Below are 22120 nucleotides of genomic sequence, written 5' to 3' on the forward strand. Positions count from 1 at the left end.
TCCTAAATGTTTTTCATTTCTCTTTTCCTATTCATTCTGTTCATTTCTATTCAAACTTGCAATTCATTTTTGATTTCAACGAACTAGCGGATGGACCGATTGGACATATGTAATTAGGGCTCAAATGATTTGTAATTAAGTGCCGGCTTTTCGCCTATTAATTATAAACTCATTTAGTCACGAAGTCATTCCACTATAGTATTGTGATTAAGCTATCCCTAACGACATAACGTTACGAAAGCAACTACTTAGTACTCATCCAATGACCTTGATCTCTTTGGAATAATATCCGCTCTCCCAATATGATCCTATTTTATCTTATGGTAACCATTACATATTCCTTCATGAAAAGTCAATCACTATCAAATAGTGATCAAGTCATCAATCACAAAGACGAACGACCCATGGCCATGCTTACTTTTCATCAACCATGTAATGCCTATGAGAGATATCATTTACAAGTCTCGGACTATAAATTTCACTGCTGTGAATGACGCTACATACTGTAGAAGTCGTACATTATACGCACCAACTTTCGGTTCCTTATCTATTTGAACTCAAGTTTTTACTTATATCAAAGTGTATGAGTCACATATACATAGTCTACCATCCACTCAGGATTTAGGTATGTCGCACTATAAACATCACAAGTGAATAAATCAATAAACGGATTCAAGATCTATTCTTCTTGGATCCAATCCGATATACTATCAGTCCATTCAATCACATCTATGTCTATATCTCTTAGGAGTCATCCGTTCCAATACCCAAGATAAGACATCTCCCCAATTGGACTTGATAAACTACATATTAGTCTTTCAATCAAATTGCTCATTTCTGATTGGACTAAGGACATGTGTAGGTTTGTCTACTAATACGAGTTGTCTTTCCGTATTACTATCCAACCACATAACATCACTTAGTATCAGTTTAAACAATAGACAATCAATGAGCAACATTTGCTTCTATTTTGTTTTGCATGCAAAAACCATTTGAGGACAATAATACAAAGTATATTAATTGTAATAAATGAATTTGTTTTATTAACCAATCTGTTCAAAAAAATTATAAGTTTTACAAACGAATATACGAATCTCATGGCACTAGATCCAATAATCTTAACATGTGTTTGGTGTTAGTCTGATAGTGGCCAACCACTCACGGTAGGGATGAGCATTCGATCGCATCAAATCGAGTGAAAAAAATTTTGAGTTCGTCGAGTTGAAAAGTCTTATTTTATCATTCTGACTCAATTTAAAAATTTTTTGAATCGAGTCATGTGAAATTATTCAAGTTAAATTAAAAAATTTAAACATGTTAGATTAAAATGTTATTACAATATAACTAATTTGAAGCTAGAACACATAAATTTAAAATTGTATATATTTGAAAATTCTTAAAAGTAAACAAGATACTTTAGTATGATAAATTTGAATTAGTAATTTACTTGTTTAGGTCCTAAAATTTATTATTTTGGAAATTTTTTAAATTTATAAAATTTAACCATTTTTTATACTCTTTAAATTATTTTTATTTTTATTTTATTTTATGAATCTTATAGTTTTTTTTAAGAATTTTATGAAAATTTGGAATTTTTTTTATAATGTTTTTGAATTTTTGAAAATTATTTTGTAATTTTTGTTGAGAGGAACGAATTTGATCATTTTCGAAATTGACGAGGATCAAAAGGATATTTACACTAATATGTTACTTGAGTTATTCAAATTGTAAAATTTAACTTGACTCGATCTTATTCAAATTGATTTGAAAAAACTGAATAACTCTATTCAATTAACTAAAAATTTGAAAAAATTAAATCTTTGAATCGAATTTTACTTGTAGGTACACAATAGGTTTCTAGTTAGACCACATTGGTATCGAAGAGCTAATATGTGACCCAAGCAAAGAAAGATTTAACACATATCTTGGATGAGGTCCAGCCTCCACGTGCCATCTACATATGCATCTTCTATATCTATAATACACGAAATGTTTGGCATAGGCACAGTCTTAGGGCCAGTTCTTCATTGCTTTTGAAAAGTGCTTTTGAGAAGTGCTGTGAAAAAGTACTTTTAAGAAGTACTTTTGAAAAATTTGAGTGTTTGATATTGCTGTCAAAAAGTGTTTTTGAAGAATAAAATGTCCATTTTAAACATGATATGATAAAGTAATAAATATGTATTTAAATAATGTTCAAATTAGTTAATATTATGATATTTTAGCAAAAACATAAAAAATAATTTATTATAACTTATTGTTAATATTTTAATATATAATATTAATTTTAAATATTTCTAAGTAATTAATATTAATTATTTATTAAATTTAATTAGAATATATAAACTATATTTAAATATAAAAATTAAATATTTGTAATTAGATATTGACACAATTGTATTATTATAAAAATTATTTTTTATTTTTAATTAATGCTTTTAACACATATGTATTATTTTATTTTAAAATGTATTTGAATATATAACTCATATTATATATTAATATAACATAGAAAATATAAACCTAACAAATTAAAATATTACATATATTTGGATTAAAGTTTTAAAAAGGGGATAATATTTATATACCAAATATAAAACATTAACCAATCGAAAATTCTGATTGAAATTCTTTCTTACTGGACAAAAGGATGATCTTCACGGCAAAATATTATTGTGTGAGGTTGCATGCTTTATTTGGAGCTGCAATGACTGCAGGGTTGGTCTTAGCTAGGATACTTGTTAAATGATATGTTCACAGCTTCCAATTCAGTTTTTCCTTACATCACTCCTCACATAAGTAGTTTTGGTTGCATTAAACTCTAACAATGCCGAACATTAGGAGCTTTTTGCCACTCGGAACCTGTGTACTTTGAAGCAATCAGGAGATTCAAAAATCATTTATCTTTTCTCGCCCTACTCAAAAAGAGGTCAGAAGTGAAAGTACTCAAATATTGGACAAAAAGAATCACTCAGGTATCAGGAGTAGAGTTCTGATGAGGGAAAACTCAATATTGGGGACGTCATGCATGCGACACATAATAACATATAGTTATACTATAAGGCTACAATTTAAACACAATAAACAGATCTGCCATGCCAAAGGAGCACATCCACAACGCAGTAAGTGTAGACCACATAAAATAACATAATAGATAGGATACCAAACTCAGCATTCACAAAAAAAGCCTAAGCTAACTCTGGGTCTTCACTATTCAAAATATCTAACACTAGGCAAAACATGTTTACCAAAAATTAAAAAGCAGTCTAAGCTACAACAGAAGGCTTAGAAGCAGCAGAGAGCTTAGACCTCCTCTTTGCTAAACTCTCACAACTGCGCTCCCTCTACTCCTTCAACCTCATGGCAAGCAATTTCTGGTACTCAGCTGCCTCAGCCTTGGCCTTTGGAATTCTTTTCTTCTTCTCTGCAATTCTATTTAGCTTCCTCTTGAGTGTCAATGGAGTTGCTAACCTCTAGATTTTTGGAGCTTTACTGACCTTCTTGCCTGCAAAACCAGAAAAGTTATCAGCAAGTAATAGTTACAATCAAGAAATCATCATTTTCACCAAGCCTGTATAATTCTAGCTGAAACCCAAAATCCAATATCCTACTTCCAGCATACACCACGCATGAGTAAATGGTAAAGCAAAACATGTTTCCAGGAATAGAAGTAAACAGATTGTTACAGTGTACAAGCTGCAGTGTTTGCAAAAGCCAATCATGAAAATATTGGTCAACAGATTGTTGTAGCACATCAAAATCTTATTGTAAAAGATTGTTGATATTAGCAAGAAGTAAACTTTGGCCTTTAGCCTTAACAAGTAATGTGATAAGAGAAGTTTCCAACCTAAGTTAAGTGTTAAAAAATCATATAAAACGAAAAAGAAAATGGGGGAAGCAAATGTTTTAGTCGTTCACATTTGAGCCTAAGAATCAAAAGAAGTTCATAAGAAGAAACTCATTAACAGACATTACAAACAATAGGCTAAAAACAAACAGATCTGATAATATGGGTCAAACTATCTAGCGAACGGCACTGATTGGTCAAGAAATTTACATTAGACGTTTCTAACTTATGAACTTTGAACAATGGATGAGGACCAGTATTTGCAACTCCATGACACCATGATATTTTACCATTAAAATGGGGTTTAAAATTTTAATCAATATCTTGTGAAGTGCATTGATTCAATTATGTTAACCATTGTATCAAATATCTACTACATGAATGAACTAATCCATCCAGTACTAAAAAATTCAAGAACAAAACAAACATTTTCAAGCCCAGTCCAAATACAAGAAGAAATGATCACTTTGGATCTCATCAACAAACAGAATGAGAGCAAAATAAGACAAGGAGAGAAAGAAATATTGAAACAAGAAAGCGAGAAAGGAAGATTAAAACAAGAAAAGAAACCATAGTTGAAATCATTTGTCTCAAAAAATACCAGCTTAAATCAACAGCTTCAAACTCTTAATAAGATCATAGATGAGCAGAGGAAATTAAGAAACTGCTACTGTAACAGCCCGATTTTGGGTCTAGTTGGAACAGTGGTTTCGGGACCACAAATCTGACGAGGAAAAATTTATTTTAAAATTATGACATGGGTTGCATTATGATAGGAAGGTTGCATGAAAATATTGATATGAAAATTTTATCGATTTAGTGATTAATTTAGGAAAGGACCTATTTGTATAAATGTAGAATTTGAATTCTAGAAGCTAGAAGGGTTAACTAGCTATGAAATTGTAATACCCCAAAAATTACTATAGAAAAAAAAGTAAGATAATATCCCTGATATGGTAAAATAAGGAAATAAAGTGATAAAAAGGGAAATTGAGTTATGTCAACAATGGAAGGTATATTATGACATATTAATTCAAGAAAGGTTTAAATCGCAAAAGTGAGAAAAATTTTGTTGCCCAAGAGTAAATACTCAAAACTTAAAGGGTTAAAGTGTAAATATTTTAAGGGTGTAATAATTTAGAAACTAAGGAAAATGGATGAATTAGGACTAAATTGAAAAGGTGAAGAATTTTGAGAGACTAAATTGCAATTTTATCAAATTAAGTGATGACTCAAGGATGGAATTTCAAAAGATTATGAAGGGCAAAATAGTCAATTAGAAGGAGAGAGAATTCTAGAAGGTAATGATGATGTTGGTGATATTTTAATTAATTAATTAGATAAATGTTATTTAATTATTATTTTATTAAGATTTTAGTATTATTTTATTAATAAATGATTAATATAAAGGAAAAAGATGATGAGAAATTATCTCTTCTCCATGAAACTAACGTGAGAAGAGAGGAAAAAAAAAGTTTTTCTTCTTTACAATTTGGTTCTCCCATAAAAATTCACCATTTTCACTTAGAAATCAAAGAAATTTTCATAGCCACCAAGAGAGAAAATTGATAAGGAGACTAGGGGGAGCTAGAATATCAAGTTAGATTCAAGAAATAGAAGCTGGAGGAGGGAGAAAATCAAGTTAAAGATTGAAATCAATGGCATAAGGTAAGAACATCAAGATTTTTATATACTTTTGAGTTTGATATTATTGAAAAAGTAGGAAATTAATGTTAAGGTAGAGTTTCATTATATAAGGTTCTATATTCTTGTTATGCTAAAAAAAGGAAAATAAGAGAAAGTGATGGAAAATGTTGAAGAGAAAGGAAAGGAAAGTGTTATAAATTTAGTTATCAACATTTTACACTAAAACAGTTTCGAGACAGCAGCAGTAGTCTGACTTTGAAAATCTACCAAAAATCGTATAAATTTAATTAGAGGATGAAAAAAATATTAAATTAAATCTTATTGGGTCTAGTTTCTCATAGAAGAAACGGTGTAAGCAATGGAATTGTAAATTATGAGATATAGTAGGTTTTGTGAGATAAGGTCAGAATGATTTCGGGTTCCCCTGTACTGACTTTGGAAAATCATAAAAAATTAGATAAAAATAATTAGAGGCTTAAATTTATATGTTTAAATCCTTAATGAGTCTATTTTCAATAGAAACAAACGGAAACATCATTAGAATTCTGTACGATGAGATAATTAATTTTTAGTGAAGAAGGGTCGGAACTGTTAGACAGCAGAATAGTGATGACTTTAAAGAATAAACTGTACTTATTGGATAAACCAAAAATTCTGAAAATTTTATGGTAAGAACATATGTGAGTCTAGTTTCAGATAAAATTCACAGATCTTAATTTGGAGTTCTGTATCTCAAGATATAAATAATTTAGTGACTACGACTCAAGTGGACAACTTTGAATGAATATATATAAGTAAATGGTGAAATTATAGATAATGTTACCTATAAGCATGTTATATACATTAAGGATGTGGAATAGAGAGGAGGAGGGGGAAAATATATGATTATTTAACTAGCATGAGTTTTCATTAAAAATGACCAATTTACATGTTTTAGGTTCATGGACTAAATTGAACAAATGTGAAACTTTAAGAGTAAATTTGTAAAAACGTCAAAAAGTGACCAAATTGCATGAAATGGATTGGTTATTTATCTAAATTACAAAATTGAATGAAATTTAGAACAATATTGGGTGGAAATTTGAGAAAAATAGAAAATTTCCAAAATATCCCTAAATTTTGGTATTTCTGCAATTTAGTCTAGTGAGCTCGTATGAGCTATATTCTATATAATTTTAATTGAAGTGAATGCTATTTGGTAATGAATATTATATATATGTGTGTTTTATTATTGGTAATATGTATAATTATTTGATGCATTTAAATGATTATCGGAAGCTCAATTGAGTTGGAAGCTTGTTGGAGATATATCACAGTATCCATTTGTTCTATCGGTAATTTTGGATGATTTGATTCTTGTTATAATGGTGTGTATAAGTTAAATTGGTTATGAATATGAATGTTAGATAAAAATGGAATGTCTGAAAATTAATTAGTAAACTCCGGTAATGCCTCATACCCTATTTCGGTGTCGAATACGGGTAAGGGGTGTTACAGCTACCTCTGCATTATATGCCTGTTTAGGACATATTAAACACATGCACTAACTGATTGGTGGGGATCTAGTAATCGCTAAAGCAAAGCAGAGCAAAGCAACAGAGACACAAAGCAGAGCAAATCAGTAAAGCAAAAGCGGCATAACAGAAAAAAGGAACACTAATTCTGAAAGAATTACAACACAAGTTCGGACATGACAACACAAGTTCAGCAACAGAAAGTTATTAGGAAGGAACCATGATTCGTTGTATCATTATTTAAAGAAACAATCATCCTTTACCATTACAATTAGAGAATCATATGCCTTCTCCAGAATGCAAACTTTGAATGGGAAGGGGGGGAAGAGAGCCTAGAAGCGCAATCAATAACAGTTTAAATCTACACTCCAATCTAGAATCTAAACCAGATGGCATCAGTTTCTCAAGAGGCATCTCATAATGATGCTGCCAAAAAAAACACACTAATAATAATAAAGAACAAAGATGCAATAAAGGTTAAGCAAAATATTAGGCTAGAAATCTTGGTGAGGGAATTCAAGAGACTAAGCTAATGAAGACTTATTTTTCCATCAGAGAAGAAAAATGTAAGATGTGTGATTCTACTACATATTATCCCAGAAAAAGAATACTTCCTCTTCAATTGATTTTCAGATAATACTAAAATACGGAGCCAAAACACCACAAAATTGCAATAAAAACAAAACCCACTAGCTACCTGTTATTTGAAATAGAATTGATGTGATAATCATGAGCATGGCCGTATACTCGTCGACATCTAGCCACTAGGTTGGTCTCCTGACTTGTTACCTAGATATAGTGAAGATTAAAAGTTAGTGCAGAGTGATCAAGATGCATTTAGACAACAAAAGAAATGTTCATGATTACTCAAAAACAAAATCCTAACACTCTCCTCCTGCCAGAGAAAGAGAGAGGATGGTCTCCTGAATGTGGGTTTTGAATGGGAGAAGAAAATCCTCCAAAGAGAAGCACCAGTGGTGGAGAAGAGGAGAAAATATACAGAAGAAATAATGATAAAAATCAATCCCATAATAAAGACAAACAAAAATATACAGAGAAGAAAAAGATAAACTTACCGGTGGTGGAGAAGAGGAACAAAGAACCAGAGACTTCTTCAGTGGAGAAGAGGAACAAAGAATTGGCAGAGGAACAAAGAAACAACAATGAAAAGAGATGGAAGCAAACTGCATTTTGGATGAAAACAAATAACCAGCGTTGTTTGTGTGTTGTGTGGCTAAAAAAGTAAAAGACCAGCCCAAAAGCACTTATTGGCTGAAAAAGCTAAAAAAATCTCCTTTTTCATCTGCCCAAAAGTACTTCAAAAACACTGGAAATTTGCAAGAGATGAAGTTCGTTCTTTATTGCTTTTTAGAGAAAAGTGCTTTTACATGTAAAAGCCTATCTCAGATGCAATAAAGAACGAAGCCTTAATCGGCAAAATCATAATTGAGCGAGATGAGAGTGGTGAAGCCCATTCCGACCAATGTGATAGACTAAAGATTTTAATACATATTTCTACTCTATCTATAATTCAGTGCACACTAATTTTATTAGTATTATAAATAATCACTTTGCTTTTGTTTTTCTCAAAATTATGCAACTTTTGTTAGGTTAATGATTCATTCATTTTGTTTGGAAAACAAAATCTAAATAGCTGGAGGTTGCTTTTAATCATCACCACCCGCTATAAAGTTATTCAAAAGTCAAAAAGAAAAAGACAATAAAGGGTAAGTTTGATTGATTGGGAGATTTTAGTCCTTTTCAGATATTCCGACGAAATCAACTGGGCCGGCAGGCAGGCAGGCTCTGGTATGGTCCTTGTTGCCCTTCCCCACACACTATTCACATAGCTGGTTTCAATATCAAAACCACTCCCAATATGCCTCCTTTTGTTTTGTTTTTCATGATTTTCGTATCTTTTTTTAAGAAGGTAATGTCGATCATGTCTCGCTCAGTTGAAAATGTGTAATTTTGAAAATCATGATCATTGTTATGGATATTGACACACTCTCAATTTAATTTTTTTAATACAACAAATACATTATATATTAAAGTAGAATGATAATATACATAAGTCCAAAGAATTTAGGGTTTATTGTATTATATTTACATCAATGAAATATTATAAAAGAAAAAGTGGATTCAGATTTTACCTCCTAAATACAATTATGACTTTTACATTAAATCTTGAAATATAAGTATTTACGTCGTTTTTGTTACATGGCCAAATGAATTAAAGCCAATAACATATTGCATGTTGGTTTGGTTTTGACCATGAAATTTGATAAAATGCGAATTATATGCTCGCAAAGGGCCTCAATGTTCATTCGAACCAAAAATCTTGGTCCCTTCATTATACCAAAATGTAAAAAAATTAATTAAATTCTTGTATTAAATTCATATCTAATTAATTTTTTTATTGATAATTAAAATAAATAATTAAGTTCTTCAATTAACGGTTTTCATCATTGATCGCATTGACCGTTAAAATAAATTGACGGATCAATCAGATGGTGGTACATGTGACAGCTTCTGATTTAATCTAATTTTTTTTCATCAAAATAATTAAAAAATCTTAAAATTATAAAAAAAACTATTAAATATTAAAAATATGAAAATTGATATCAACTTATAAAAAATATAAATACTATAAAAAATATTAAAAATATAATAATTTATAATTTTTCATAAAATTAATAAAACATATTTAGAATTTTATAAAAACATATTAAATTCTATAAAAATCATAAAAGTATTACAATTAAAATAAACTTATAAAAAATTCATAAATACTTGAACTTGATCGAATTAGTTGATTGGATCAATTAAACCGAAATCGACAAGGGAACTGGTTTGGAGAAAACCATTAGATAAGTTGACCTAGAATGGTTGAGTCGATTTTTTTAAATAATTTTTTATTTTTAATGTTTTATTTAATTGAACTAGACGGATAAGTCGAACTAGTAAACTGATAGTCTGATCGGTTCGACTACTTGTCCAGTTTTGAAAATCTCGGTTTGAATATTTCATTATGACATATGCTAATAGTTAGATAATTGAATTTTGGTTTGATAAGAATATTAAAAAAATAAAAAAATCGGTTCAACTGCCCGGTTCTCAGGTCACCCGGTCTAATGACTTTCCCAGGACTAGTACCCTTGTTGATTTTGGGCTAATCAATCCTGTTAAAGTTTTTATAAATTTGTATAAATTTTTTTTATAAATTTATATCCATTTTAATATTTTAAATATATTTTTTATATTTTTTACAATTTCTTATTATTTTTTAAGAAATCTAGTATGTTTTATTAATTTTATAGTTTTTTTTATAATTTTAATAAGATTATATCAATCTTAATATTTTTATTTTCTAATTTCTTATGAGAAAATATTAGATTAAATCAAAAGCTGTCATGTGTTATTATTTGATTGATGTGTCAATTTATTTTAATGATCAACGTGGTTAATTGTATTTTATTTTAATTTCATTTTTTCTTTAAAATTTTTATCCTTTTAAATGGAAAATTGTATTTTTACCCGCAAAATTAATATTTCAATTTAAATCATTTCAGTATTATATTTAACTTAAAATATAAATTTATCTTAAATTTCAACATAAGGTATATTACTTCACCTCTTGTTGCAGTGAGAAACAAATATTTCCATACAGTGATTGGGAAACGAATTTAGATAATATACTGACTAAATTAAAATTTTAGTTTACCAGCAAAGGGGAAAAAGAAGAGCCGAGGATCTCTCATCTCTCTCAGTTTAGCTAATTCCAAATTCCAACACAGTGAAACGTGAAAGCGAAAGGGCAAGAACAATACAATGAAGAGAAAAGAAAGAGGATCGAAACTCGAATGTGACAGTGAGAGGAACCTGAGCAAACAAGTGCTAAATTGTCAATACCTTGCTTCCATACCATGTCTCAACCAAACCCCTTTTCCCTGTTTTTTCTATTCTACTTTACAACTCTTGTTTTTTCTTACAACATTTTCACTACCGACTCTCTCTCTTTTCTTTTTTTTTTCAAATTTGACCGACACCCACAACGCGAAACACTCTTCACATGTAATAAACACACACACACACACACACACACACACACACACGCACACACGCAGACACTCTCTCTTCATTTACTACCCAATACCATCCCCCTCAAGCTTCGGATCTCTCTTTTCTTTCTTTTTCTTTAATGGCGATGTCTCCCAACTATTTCTTCTTCCCGTTTTCTTCTCTTTCTTCTTCCTTGTATTTCTTCTTCAGCTTCTTTTGAATGTCCATGGTTCTTTATCATGTGCTCCACCTCAACTGATCCTCACCTCTATACAGCTTCCAATATCAACTGCAACAACAATTACTACAAGACTAAAACAACAACCCCAAAAATTATAAACAAAAGAAGCTAGCAATGGGTTACAGTAACAGACCCTTTTCTCTTTCCATGTCTCGTTTGCTGCTCAATGAGTTAGTCGTACTCGGTTTGATCTTTGCTTCCACTCCAGCTCAATGTGTCACTGATTCTTCCGATGGTATTTCTCGTTTCTCATTCTGATTCTTTTCTGGGTTTTTTTTTAATTGTTTAAGGCATTGGTGATTTGGTTATCTGATTAGCTTGGCAAGTCTATATATATATTTGACTTTTTTGGCTTAGATGTAAATGTGATTAGTAAAGATATGAACTTTGACCTTGATCTTTTATTATGCTGTGTTGTTTCATTAAGGGAAATTTTAATTGCTTTGATTCCTTGATTTTAGTTCTGTTTGGAACCTGGGGATTTGTTATTAAGTTGTTTTCTTTCCTTATTTGTGGACAGTTCAAGCGCTTCAGGTTATGTACACTTCATTGAACAGCCCTTCAAAGTTAACAAATTGGAAAACTAATGGTGGTGATCCATGTGGAGAATCATGGGAAGGGGTTACCTGTGAGGGCTCAGCCGTCGTTTCTCTGTAGGAGATTGTATATATTTTCAGATATATCTATTTATCTTTTGGAAATTTGTAGATTGATCGGTTTATGTTTTTGGTTGATGTATTGTTGATAAAACAGCGATATTTCTGGGTTAGGACTTTCTGGAACCATGGGATACTTGCTCTCTGATCTTATGTCTTTGAAAACACTGTAAGCTTATTCCGTTGCTCTGATGCCGATATTCGTTTGAGATAGTAACTCTTTTTTAATCATCTAATTAGTTCATTTCTTTTTTTTTTCTTTGTATTATGTTAGTGATTTGAGTAACAACAACCTTCATGATACAATCCCCTACCAGTTGCCGCCGAATGTTACGAGCGTGTAATGTCTCTGATTCATTTTTCTGTTGTTTTCATTTTTTGGGGAATTGCTTAGGTTTTAAGATTCTTATTTATTATATGATCATGCAGGAATCTTGCTGGTAACAACTTCAGTGGGAATCTTCCTTATTCCATTTCTACTATGATTACTCTCACTTACTTGTAAGTGATATTATCTTGAACGCCATGATGTTTTATTTTACTAATCACACAACCGAACCCAAACTTTCTTTCATTCCCTAATTCTAAATCTTTGGTTACAGGAATGTAAGCCATAATATGCTCTCCCTCTCTGTTGGAGACTATTTTGCTAATCTTGCCAGACTCGGGACTTTGTAAGAGAACTTAACCATATACATTTCTTATGTAGAATTATGCGATCTAAGTTGTTGTTCCTTGCTGCTTCAGTATTCCACTTATTGCTCGTCCAGTTCAAATACTAAAAGTTCTGTTTCAGTTGTATTTGGATAATTACTGAACTGATTTTGAAGCCATGCAATTAACATATTTCCCGGATTGTCTTTTGAAGATCATATACCATGTTTTTCTTTAGGTCTCTCATGGTGGTACGGAGATTAGATGGTTTTGTAAAATTCGTAATGTCAATTATAGATTCCGAATTGTTTGGAACGTTGTTTAGGTCTCTCATAGTCTGTTTGAATATTTTCCTAACCGGTGTAGTTTGGGTACCTTGTTAATGCAGGGATCTTTCCTTCAACAACTTTAGTGGTGATCTTCCTCTTTCATTTAGCTCATTGAGCAATCTTTCTACACTGTAAGTGTTACTTTAAAAAAGGTAAAAAATGAAAGAGAAAATCTATCTTAGTCATGGAGCTTGACCAAGTGCTATTGATACCTGAACTTATGGCAGGTATATGCAGAACAATCAATTGACTGGTTCTCTTAATGTCCTTTCGGGTTTATCTTTGACAACTCTGTAAGTTACTTTTCTCATATTCGACTTGGGTTTTTACTCTCTTTCAGTCTGTTCTTATGCAACCTTGATTCTTAACAGAAATGTTGCAAAGAACCACTTCAATGGCTCAATTCCTCAAGAGCTTTTTTCAATCCCAACTTTTATGTAAGTCTCGATATGGTATTACTGCTAATATGCTCTTCTGAATCTAGTTTATGCAAAATTTTAACTTCATTATAAAAAATGAAACAGATATGATGGCAACTCCTTTACCAATGAACCCTCCCCTCCGGGTAGATCTCATAATAAACATAATTCTGGATCTGGAGGTCATACATCCCCGGCTTCTGATGGTCAATCATCAGATTCAGATAATGGACTATCAGCCGGAATTATTGTAGGCATAGTTCTTGGCTCTTTATTACTTCTTGTTGTGGCAGTACTTGCTTTTGTTTTCTGCATCCGCAAAAATAAAAGAAAGGTGAGCGGTGCAAGAGCTTCAAGGGCAAATCTTTCCGTTAGTACCGGCAATGGTAGGTTTCCTTCTTCATCTTTCTGTTTTCCCTACAGTATTTTAGTTTGGAAAATTGAAAACATGATGTTAAAGAGGAGCTACATTCTTAAGGGAGTGGATCTATTTATTTCTCATGAAAGTGAACATTTTATACTCGAGTAACTAATAGGCAGATGTCTTATTTCTATAATTTTATGTTGCTTAGTTAGTGGATCAATATATTTTGAAAATTGTTTGAGTCCTTTCATGTCAATTAGTCAAGTGTTGTTTTGGTTACCATTGATTGAAAACAATGATTTCTTCAATACAGCTATTGATTTTAAAGAATTGGTCATTGTTGGCCAAAAAGAAAACACTTCAAGAAAGCTATCAATTTCAAAAAATGAAAAAAATGTTGGTGATATTCGTTATCCTGTACTGACAATAAATTCGAGAGGAATTGATTCTAGTTCACCTTCTTTTCCTCAGCATAATCTTACTGGAACCTTTTCCCTGCTTCATTTTTTTACAGTACATACCGAGACGCAAGAGCAGAGGGTGAAAAATGTGGCTGCTGTTGTAGATTTGAAACCCCTACAGGCAGAACCAGTAATGGTTGAAAGGATGTCCAAAAATGGATCTCTAAACAGAATGAAATCACCCATCACTGCTACATCATATACTGTTGCTTCCTTACAAACAGCAACTAATAGTTTTAGTCAAGAATATCTTATTGGTGAAGGTTCCCTTGGTCGTGTTTACAAGGCAGAGTTTCCGAATGGAAAGGTAACTTATTATAATAAATGTTTAATATTAAAGTTCTCTCAGTAGAAAAAACCCGTGTCAGATAACTTGTGAAATAATACAAGACTTCTTTCACAATGATAGCTAACTGTTTTCATCTTGTTTGATGTAGACTATGGCTATAAAAAAAATTGACAATGCGGCATTATCATTACAAGAGGAAGACAATTTTCTGGAAGCTATATCCAGTATGTCACGCTTGAGGCATCCCAATATCGTTACATTGGCTGGATACTGTGCAGAGCATGGACAACGTCTTCTGGTATATGAATATATAGGAAACGGTAGTCTTCATGATATGCTGCACTTTTCTGATGATGGTAGCAAGATGTTAAGCTGGAATGCACGTGTCAGAGTGGCACTTGGCACTGCCCGGGCCTTAGAGTATGTTATATGTGTATGATATTTTTGAGTCTCTCATACGGGTTGCCAGCATTTGGCTACTTGCTTGCATATGTTCCTTTCTGATAAAGATGTTGTTTCAGGTACTTGCATGAAGTGTGTTTGCCTTCAGTTGTACATAGAAATTTCAAGTCTGCAAACATCTTACTTGATGAAGAGCTCAATCCTCACTTGTCAGACTGTGGTTTGGCTGCACTTACGCCAAATACCGAGAGACAGGTAAAAAGTTTCTTTCAACAATAAAAATGAATCATCAGCAAACAAGGTTGCGCTCCACTGCTGTCTGTTAAGGGAAGTTTTACACTAGCTCTTGACTCTTTTTATTTGTTTAATGTTGCGCAGGTTTCAACACAGATGGTTGGTTCATTCGGTTATAGTGCTCCCGAGTTTGCATTGTCAGGAGTATATACGGTAAAGAGTGATGTATACAGTTTCGGGGTAGTGATGTTGGAACTACTGACTGGTCGGAAGCCACTAGACAGGTAAAACCCTTTCCAGTTTCCAATGAGTAGATAACAATCTCTATATCTTACTATCTTGAAATTCTTATGGTACTATCTGTAAGTAATTTTTTTTTGGTGTATTCTGCATTTTTTAGTTCAAGGGTGAGATCCGAGCAATCGCTTGTGAGATGGGCTACACCTCAACTACATGATATAGATGCCCTAGCAAAAATGGTAGATCCTGCACTAAATGGCATGTACCCCGTGAAATCTCTGTCACGCTTTGCCGACATCATTGCTCTCTGTGTTCAGGTAAAAGAATTTACTAAAGCTTTGGACAAGTTGGATTAAGTTAACCTAAGTGGTTTTGTAGGGTAAAGAAAAGAAAAATTGCTAACTAGGAAATGTTCTTATATGCAGCCGGAACCCGAGTTTCGACCTCCCATGTCTGAGGTTGTGCAAGCTTTAGTGAGGTTAGTGCAAAGAGCAAGCGTGGTCAAAAGGAGATCAAGTGATGAATCCGGATTTTCATATAGAACTCCAGATCATGAGATTATCGACATGTCATTTTGAGTGCGAGTTGAAACCAGAGAGAATCAAACTCAAGAAATGGAAAAAAGGAAAAAGGGAAAGGAAAAAGAGGTTCTGTAATTATATCTCACATTGTCAGAAAGTTCATAGTTTACACTGCAAATATATAGCTGTATTATTGGAACATTATGATGCACATTCACGTTTTGCATCTTCTTAATAATAATTAAAAAAAGGTTTTACTTTAATTCATTGAAATAAAAGTACATAGACATTCCTTTGTTTTGCTGTCTTGTTTTTCATTTTTAGTTTAGTCTCGTCTTTTGATCTCCATTTGGTCATACTTCTCTGGTGATTACCTCTTAGACAATTGAAACCGGCCTAATCGTTACCGGCATTCTCACAATGTGATTTAAGCTTCCTGTTAAAATAATTTCACCAAAGCTGAACTCATTGGTTGATTTAATCACATTGATTTCTATGTCTAAATCTTGGGTTCCCTCCGGAGCTATAGTAAACCAAGGTGGACGCAAGGTGATGGTTGTCCCATTAGGCGGTATTGCTAAGCTTACATATGTCTCCGGTTTGGTGGCTACGTTCTTGAAACTCCGTCTCACTGTCAGTGATCTTCTTAGTGCAGATATGGTCACCGACGGTATGTTCAAGTTAGCAGGGTGGCCAACGGACTGACCACACCACACTCTGGTGGCGGCTCTGATTGCAATGCGATCAATGAAGGGCATTGAACACAAAAAGCTGATATAATCTTCAAATTCTGCTTCATGATGACATTATAAAGAACAAAGTAACATATATTGGTCAAGCTTAATGGTAGAATTTGGAAATGTGAAAAGGTTTACCTGATGATAAGACCAAGCCTGGATCCATGGCATGAGTTGGATTAACAAAGCCAGCGCCAAAATCAAAATTATTAGAAGAATACAAGCTCCCGATATTGAATCCTTCGGCCATTATAATCCCACCATTGTTATCAAACTTGGTGGCCGTGGTTGACATTGCCGATGCAATCATCGATGGGTTCCAGGAAGGGTACTCTTGCTTAATTAGTGCTGCAATTCCTGCAACATGAGGTGCAGCCATGCTTGAACCCGACAGAAGAGCAAAATTGTAACCTGTTAGAATTGGATCCAGGGCACTCAAGGGGCTCCAGGCTGCCCAAATTTCATTTCCTGGGGCAAGAATATCAGGTTTTAGTACATCAGAAGGGTTCCGGTTGATGTCAATAAAACCGGGTCCCCTTGAAGAGAATCTGCTAACAATGGGTGCTTGGACACCAAACGAGGCAACTCTACCGTCTTGTATAGCAGCTCTAGCATTGAACTGTCTTACAACGCCTCTTGCATCCCTTAATGTTTGTTGTTCATAATATTGAGATACAATCTACAAACAAACATAAAGATTGTATAAGAACTGGTTGATTACAATGGGAAAATTGCTTGCTGTGGAGTGATAAAACTATTTTTTACCTTTGCATCTGCAACTTTTGGGATTAAAGCGCCAGAAACAGAAAAAGGAATTGGTTGCCCAATGAAATCACCATAACTTGGATTTGCAACAAGAACAAACCCCATAAATCCAAGAACTCTTGCAGTGTCAAAAATGGCTGTTAAGGTAGATGTCTCGTTATAGAAACCGGCGGAGAAACTGCATATAACAATACTACCCCTCACTACGCTAGGGTCAAAAGCTTCTGGATGTTGGCACTCTTCGACATACTCCGGGGTCCTAGGGAATGCTCCACTCAAATTGATTGCATCCTTAGCCAACACCAGCCTATACAGTAATGATCCATTTCCAAATGTAGGAGCTAGCAAAGACATGTATGATGCATATGTTATTGTCAACTTTTAAGGGTTTTAAACTAATCACTGATGGTAAAAGAAGGCATTATTACCTGATAACCCCACACCAGAAACATTTAGGCCATTTCCTAGGAGAAGAGAAGCAATGTATCTTCGATCTGTCCTGGAAGCGGCTGCACCGACAACCCAAGGGCTGTAAGACAATACTGTCGAAGGACCAGGACCTGAGTTTCCCGCAGCCTGCACCACGAAAACCCCAGCTCTTCGTGCGAATAACATGGCTATGTCAAAAATGCTCAAGAATGTGACTGTATCTTGTGGTGGTTCCTCCGGTCCGATCGACAGCGTTAAGATATCCACTCCATCTGCTACTGCCTGTGGTGTCACATCACAATATTATATTGGTAACATGGTTATGTTAGAAAACTATGTAGATTTCCATGCCCTACTTGATCAATTGCTGCAACCACATCCGCAAGGGTTCCCACCGTTGGATAGACAGCCTTATAAACAGCAACTCTATTTCCAAAAAGCAACCAATAGTCGATATCATTACTACAATGATCCCGTCATACCAGAAAACAAATTCTGCAACAAGGAACCAAGTAAAACAAACCTTGCAAGCGGTGCCATCCCACTGGCTCGTCCATAATAGAAGCCGTTAACTGTCACAGGGACCCCAGCATTTCCAGCGGCAATTGATGCAACGTGGCTGATCCAAAGGACATGTCTCCAGCGTTACAAACCAAGGAAAATAAATACACAGTAATGAATACATTACCTTATTTGTTTCATTTATTACCTTCCATGGCCAACAGCATCAGCCGGTGAAGGAATGTCTATGGTAGCATTAAGAGAAGTGGCTGCTTGAGCCCCAGCTATGAAAAATCGGGCGGAAACTATCTTACCATTGCACGAAAACGGTGGGAATAGAGGACCCGTTTCACATGCACCAGAAAAATGAGAGAGATTGGACGTTAAAGGGTTGAGTACGTCATAAGCAAAGCTTGGGTGAAAGGGGTTGATCCCTGTGTCAACAAAACCCATAACAATCCCATCTCCTGCGTTTCTATCACCTCCTTCTTGAGTCCACACGGTTTGAGGTAACCCCAAGAACTCTGGAGTATAAGTAGTCATCAATTTGGCTCTTCGATCTCTTTCAACCAACTTCACTCCTTGAGCAAGTTGTAGTTTCTTAGCCTGAAAATTTTCATAGCTATTACAGTCAGAGAATGAAAAAATGGCTGACAAAGTACTAAGAAAACAACAACCTGAGATGGTGTAGTGTGGACAGCAAAGCCATTAAGGACATGTTTGAAGCTGTATAGCTTGTTATAGCTTCCCTTATCTAGAGTGCTTTCAAGAACTTGATCATGAGAATCTACCAACTTGTTTGCATGAACTTCGTAAGCTTCACTAATCATTCATACAGAAAACAAACGAAGTGTTAAATTACTAAAGAGATAATCCAAAACTATAATTTGAAATGCTCTTTTACAACCTTTTGGGGTCGAATCTTCTTCCTTGTTGACTAGATAGAACATCACCATGAAATGCTACTGGTTCTCCTTCCATCAAAATCAAATATATCGATCTCTCTTCTACAACAGATGCAATAGTGCTGATAGCAAGAAGATGGAGGAGAAGAACTGCATAACTGGATGCAGCCGATACATCGACCCCGGTTGCCATGTTTTGCAATGGAAGGAAATGTGTTTACTTTGTGGAGTTTGTTGTGTTTAAATATAAAAGGCAATAGCAAGTTACGAACTCATAAATGGTCATTAGCCACATTGTTAACGTGATTAAAGCTGTTTCCTTTTATGAAATTGAGCCCCACTTGAAGAATTCTAGCGGTTACCTTTATTTTCTGCTTAGATTCAAATAAAATCTGGTTGCTAATAAAGATTGAATCAGGCTGATCATGTTTTCCCCAAGCCAATTCACACCAAACCCACCATGAAAGATGCATTGCTTCACAAAAATAACTGAAACTATTGACGAGTTCTCATCATTACAAAGTCCATCAATCCTGCACTAACTTTTCTTAATCACAATCTCATAAACTCCGGAAAAATGCTTTTCTTGAGTTCTCAACAGAGTTTTTGCACTTTTTCCCAAGTAAGATGGCAAAGCATAATCCATAAGTCAATAAGATGAGTTACCCGAAAATATCGGTTCAACATCAGAGAACTACAGACAATTGATCCTCCTGCAGAGACATTAATCTCCTAAACCTAACACAGATACAAATGATGTCTCCTACACATAAGTTACTAACCAGCCACCAGCGTGGACAAAGCACACAATTTCTACAATATACAGCTCGCATAGCAACGGCCTACAAGCTAAATCTGCGTAACGAGTCTTCTCTCATGCAACAAAAAGCTTTCCCATGGTTTACTCATCTCTTATGTCTTTTAGACTCCACCTGGAAAAAGATCATAAATATGAGAAGTAGAGGCATAACCTCAAAACACATTAGAGTTTCCTAAGCTAAGTATAAAGATAAAAGGATTTTTCCTCTTATATGCAGTGACATTTTTACATCTAAAATTTCCCTCTTCATAGCCAAAAGTAATGCTAATCTTAAAAACGTAAAAAAATGGAAATGATAATCATGTACACTGCTCGATATAGGCACAAAACCAATCAATAAATCAGGGGCGTGTATAGGTATGATTCAACATTCATAGCATGAGATATCGTAGGCAGTCGAACCATATATATATCAACAATGGCTAGGAATCATAACCAGCAAGATAAAAGTGTTGGTTAAGGAAATGTATGTACATTGATTACCGTCCCCTATAATAGTCGGGAAATAACCAGGAAGCAACGATGATAGCGACACCTAATGAAGAACTTGTAAGCTACTACCGAATACAGTATGCTCAGTGAAATAAACATGTTGATATAGTGAAATATAAACCAAAGTAAGTTTTCGTATTGTGCAAGAAATCAAGGACTCTTTTCACTGCTCAAAGTAACTTGTAAGAGTTGGAGTATTTGTAAATTATTATTGGAACTACAATATGCCAATACCGTTTTTGTGCTGCATTTAGTTCGATGCATGATTTGCGCATGATGAAAATTCTTATTAATTTCTCCTTACTTTCTAATCTTCCTCATAGGAAACCAGAAATTGAACCGGCAAGTTGTGTATTAGAGGATTAGCAAATAGCAATCGGCCTTAATCACGAGAAAATGGTTGAAAATTAGCCCTACCTTTGCATCAGATACTGGTGATGCATGAAATCCATTCTGAAATTGTTTGAAATCATCCTCGGAACATTCAAAACAGACAAAGTGTTCCAACATTTTTGCTTCTTCAATTGTCATGCCTACACAAGCAGGATGATACCTACAAGAATGGTAAGGAGAGCATTACATCAACCTTACAAACTTATCAGGCACGTAGCACCCGGAAATCATATAAGGAAGCATAAACACCATACCAATCCTTGCAACCCTCACATTGAACCATAAGATCATCAGGATTGTAGGGCATCTCACATTTGCAGTACCTTCAAAAAAGAAAAGCCCAGAGGCACCAAGGAATAAATGCTTTATATTTGAACAAGTCATAGCAGTCCTCGTATTTCACAAACCAACAAGTCATACTACTCACACAGCAACTCGATCAGGTGTAAAGGCCCCGGTAGCAGCTTTATATTCAAATCTCCAATAGTAGTCCTCAGCCCCAACATTCTCAAGCTTGGTGTAGTTCTTGAAAGAATGAACAATGCACTTCCCTTCAACGGTTTTAGCACTCTGCACATCATAGTGGTCAGACAAAAACAGCTCCTTTGCTCCATGGAATTGCCTCCTTCCTCCAAGTGATTCCTCAGGACGGTAATACCATCGCACTCGAACCTTGACGTTGTTCCTGTTATCTGATTCGATTTTCTCAACCCGGGCCACATAGGGGGGATTACCGATATCAGAAGGACGCATCATGTTAAATCTCAGCAAACAAGCTGTAGAAACTGAATTACTTCTATATTTTCATTGTATCAAATGAATACAACTTTAGGTATATAAAGAGTCTAGCTAACCAACTGTAACAGAAAACTTAACTTCCTTAACTGTTAACTGCAACTGTTAACTGCTATTATTCCTAACATGCCCCATACTTGTCAAGTTCTTTCCTACTTGTAACAACACAAAGTCGATCGCGAAACTTAGTGAAAGCTCCTACTGATAGGGGTTTTGTCAATATATCTGCTGTTTGTTCTGAACCAGGTATATGCCCTACATGAAGTACTCCGGCAGCAACTTTTTCTTTGACGAACAGCAAATCCATTTCAGCATGTTTAAATTTTGAGTGCATAACTGGATTCCCCGCAACTGCAACTGCTGCTGAACTGTCGCACCATACCAAAGCCTTCTGTGGAAATGAAAC

General features: G+C 34.1%; 3 protein-coding genes across 5 annotated transcripts; 1 reads left to right on the top strand and 2 right to left on the bottom strand.

Moving 5' to 3' along the window:
- Positions 1 to 3128: 3128 nt before the first annotated feature.
- LOC107910046 (serine/threonine protein phosphatase 2A 55 kDa regulatory subunit B alpha isoform) lies at positions 3129 to 8641 on the bottom strand. 3 transcript variants are annotated; one of them, XR_001687448.2, is made up of 3 exons: positions 8082 to 8641; positions 7703 to 7794; positions 3129 to 3502 (listed from the first exon to the last, which is right to left on the bottom strand). XR_001687448.2 is itself a non-coding variant. In XM_016837786.2 (3 exons), the coding sequence occupies exons 1-3, from the start codon at positions 8193 to 8195 to the stop codon at positions 7401 to 7403; spliced, it is 237 nt and encodes a 78-aa protein (XP_016693275.1). In that variant the 5' UTR covers positions 8196 to 8620; the 3' UTR covers positions 7213 to 7400. The 3 variants fall into 3 exon arrangements, 2 of the variants coding, with proteins under 2 accessions (XP_016693275.1, XP_040951871.1); XM_016837786.2 differs by lacking the exon at positions 3129 to 3502 and adding an exon at positions 7213 to 7431 and having other exon boundaries at positions 8082 to 8620; XM_041095937.1 differs by lacking the exon at positions 3129 to 3502 and adding an exon at positions 7213 to 7448 and having other exon boundaries at positions 8082 to 8620.
- Positions 8642 to 11057: 2416 nt separating this feature from the next.
- On the top strand, positions 11058 to 16140 carry LOC107910048 (protein STRUBBELIG-RECEPTOR FAMILY 8). The gene is made up of 16 exons (XM_016837788.2): positions 11058 to 11543; positions 11829 to 11961; positions 12062 to 12133; positions 12239 to 12304; positions 12394 to 12465; positions 12567 to 12638; positions 13007 to 13078; positions 13175 to 13240; positions 13319 to 13384; positions 13472 to 13752; positions 14245 to 14498; positions 14629 to 14900; positions 15002 to 15137; positions 15261 to 15400; positions 15517 to 15673; positions 15782 to 16140. Exons 1-16 carry the CDS (start codon positions 11423 to 11425, stop codon positions 15932 to 15934), a joined length of 2133 nt encoding a protein of 710 aa, XP_016693277.1. The 5' UTR covers positions 11058 to 11422; the 3' UTR covers positions 15935 to 16140.
- LOC107910047 (subtilisin-like protease SBT2.4) lies at positions 16005 to 19540 on the bottom strand. Its single transcript, XM_016837787.2, has 9 exons — positions 19217 to 19540; positions 18987 to 19131; positions 18518 to 18915; positions 18332 to 18427; positions 18165 to 18234; positions 17808 to 18090; positions 17380 to 17720; positions 16753 to 17293; positions 16005 to 16667 (listed from the first exon to the last, which is right to left on the bottom strand). The coding sequence occupies exons 1-9, from the start codon at positions 19405 to 19407 to the stop codon at positions 16255 to 16257; spliced, it is 2478 nt and encodes an 825-aa protein (XP_016693276.1). The 5' UTR covers positions 19408 to 19540; the 3' UTR covers positions 16005 to 16254.
- Positions 19541 to 22120: the final 2580 nt, after the last annotated feature.

Source organism: Gossypium hirsutum, chromosome D06 (genome assembly GCF_007990345.1).
Source record: "Gossypium hirsutum isolate 1008001.06 chromosome D06, Gossypium_hirsutum_v2.1, whole genome shotgun sequence".
Lineage (NCBI taxonomy): Eukaryota > Viridiplantae > Streptophyta > Magnoliopsida > Malvales > Malvaceae > Gossypium > Gossypium hirsutum.

Excerpts from the sequence above, each read along its gene's own strand:
- LOC107910048 (XM_016837788.2), top strand. The coding sequence starts at position 11,423 with ATGGGTTACAGTAACAGACCCTTTTCTCTTTCCATGTCTCGTTTGCTG. Across the intron at positions 13,753-14,244 it reads TTCCGTTAGTACCGGCAATG|TACATACCGAGACGCAAGAG; the intron begins GTAGGTTTCCTT and ends ATTTTTTTACAG. Across the intron at positions 15,401-15,516 it reads GGTCGGAAGCCACTAGACAG|TTCAAGGGTGAGATCCGAGC; the intron begins GTAAAACCCTTT and ends TGCATTTTTTAG.
- LOC107910047 (XM_016837787.2), bottom strand. The coding sequence starts at position 19,407 with ATGGCAACCGGGGTCGATGTATCGGCTGCATCCAGTTATGCAGTTCTT. Across the intron at positions 18,091-18,164 it reads TGGTTGCAGCAATTGATCAA|GCAGTAGCAGATGGAGTGGA; the intron begins GTAGGGCATGGA and ends GTGACACCACAG. Across the intron at positions 16,668-16,752 it reads AGGCTTGGTCTTATCATCAG|AATTTGAAGATTATATCAGC; the intron begins GTAAACCTTTTC and ends ATCATGAAGCAG.
- LOC107910046 (XM_016837786.2), bottom strand. The coding sequence starts at position 8,195 with ATGCAGTTTGCTTCCATCTCTTTTCATTGTTGTTTCTTTGTTCCTCTG. Across the intron at positions 7,795-8,081 it reads GTTCCTCTTCTCCACCACCG|GTAACAAGTCAGGAGACCAA; the intron begins GTAAGTTTATCT and ends CACTATATCTAG. Across the intron at positions 7,432-7,702 it reads AATTCTATTTCAAATAACAG|CATCATTATGAGATGCCTCT; the intron begins GTAGCTAGTGGG and ends TTTTTTTGGCAG.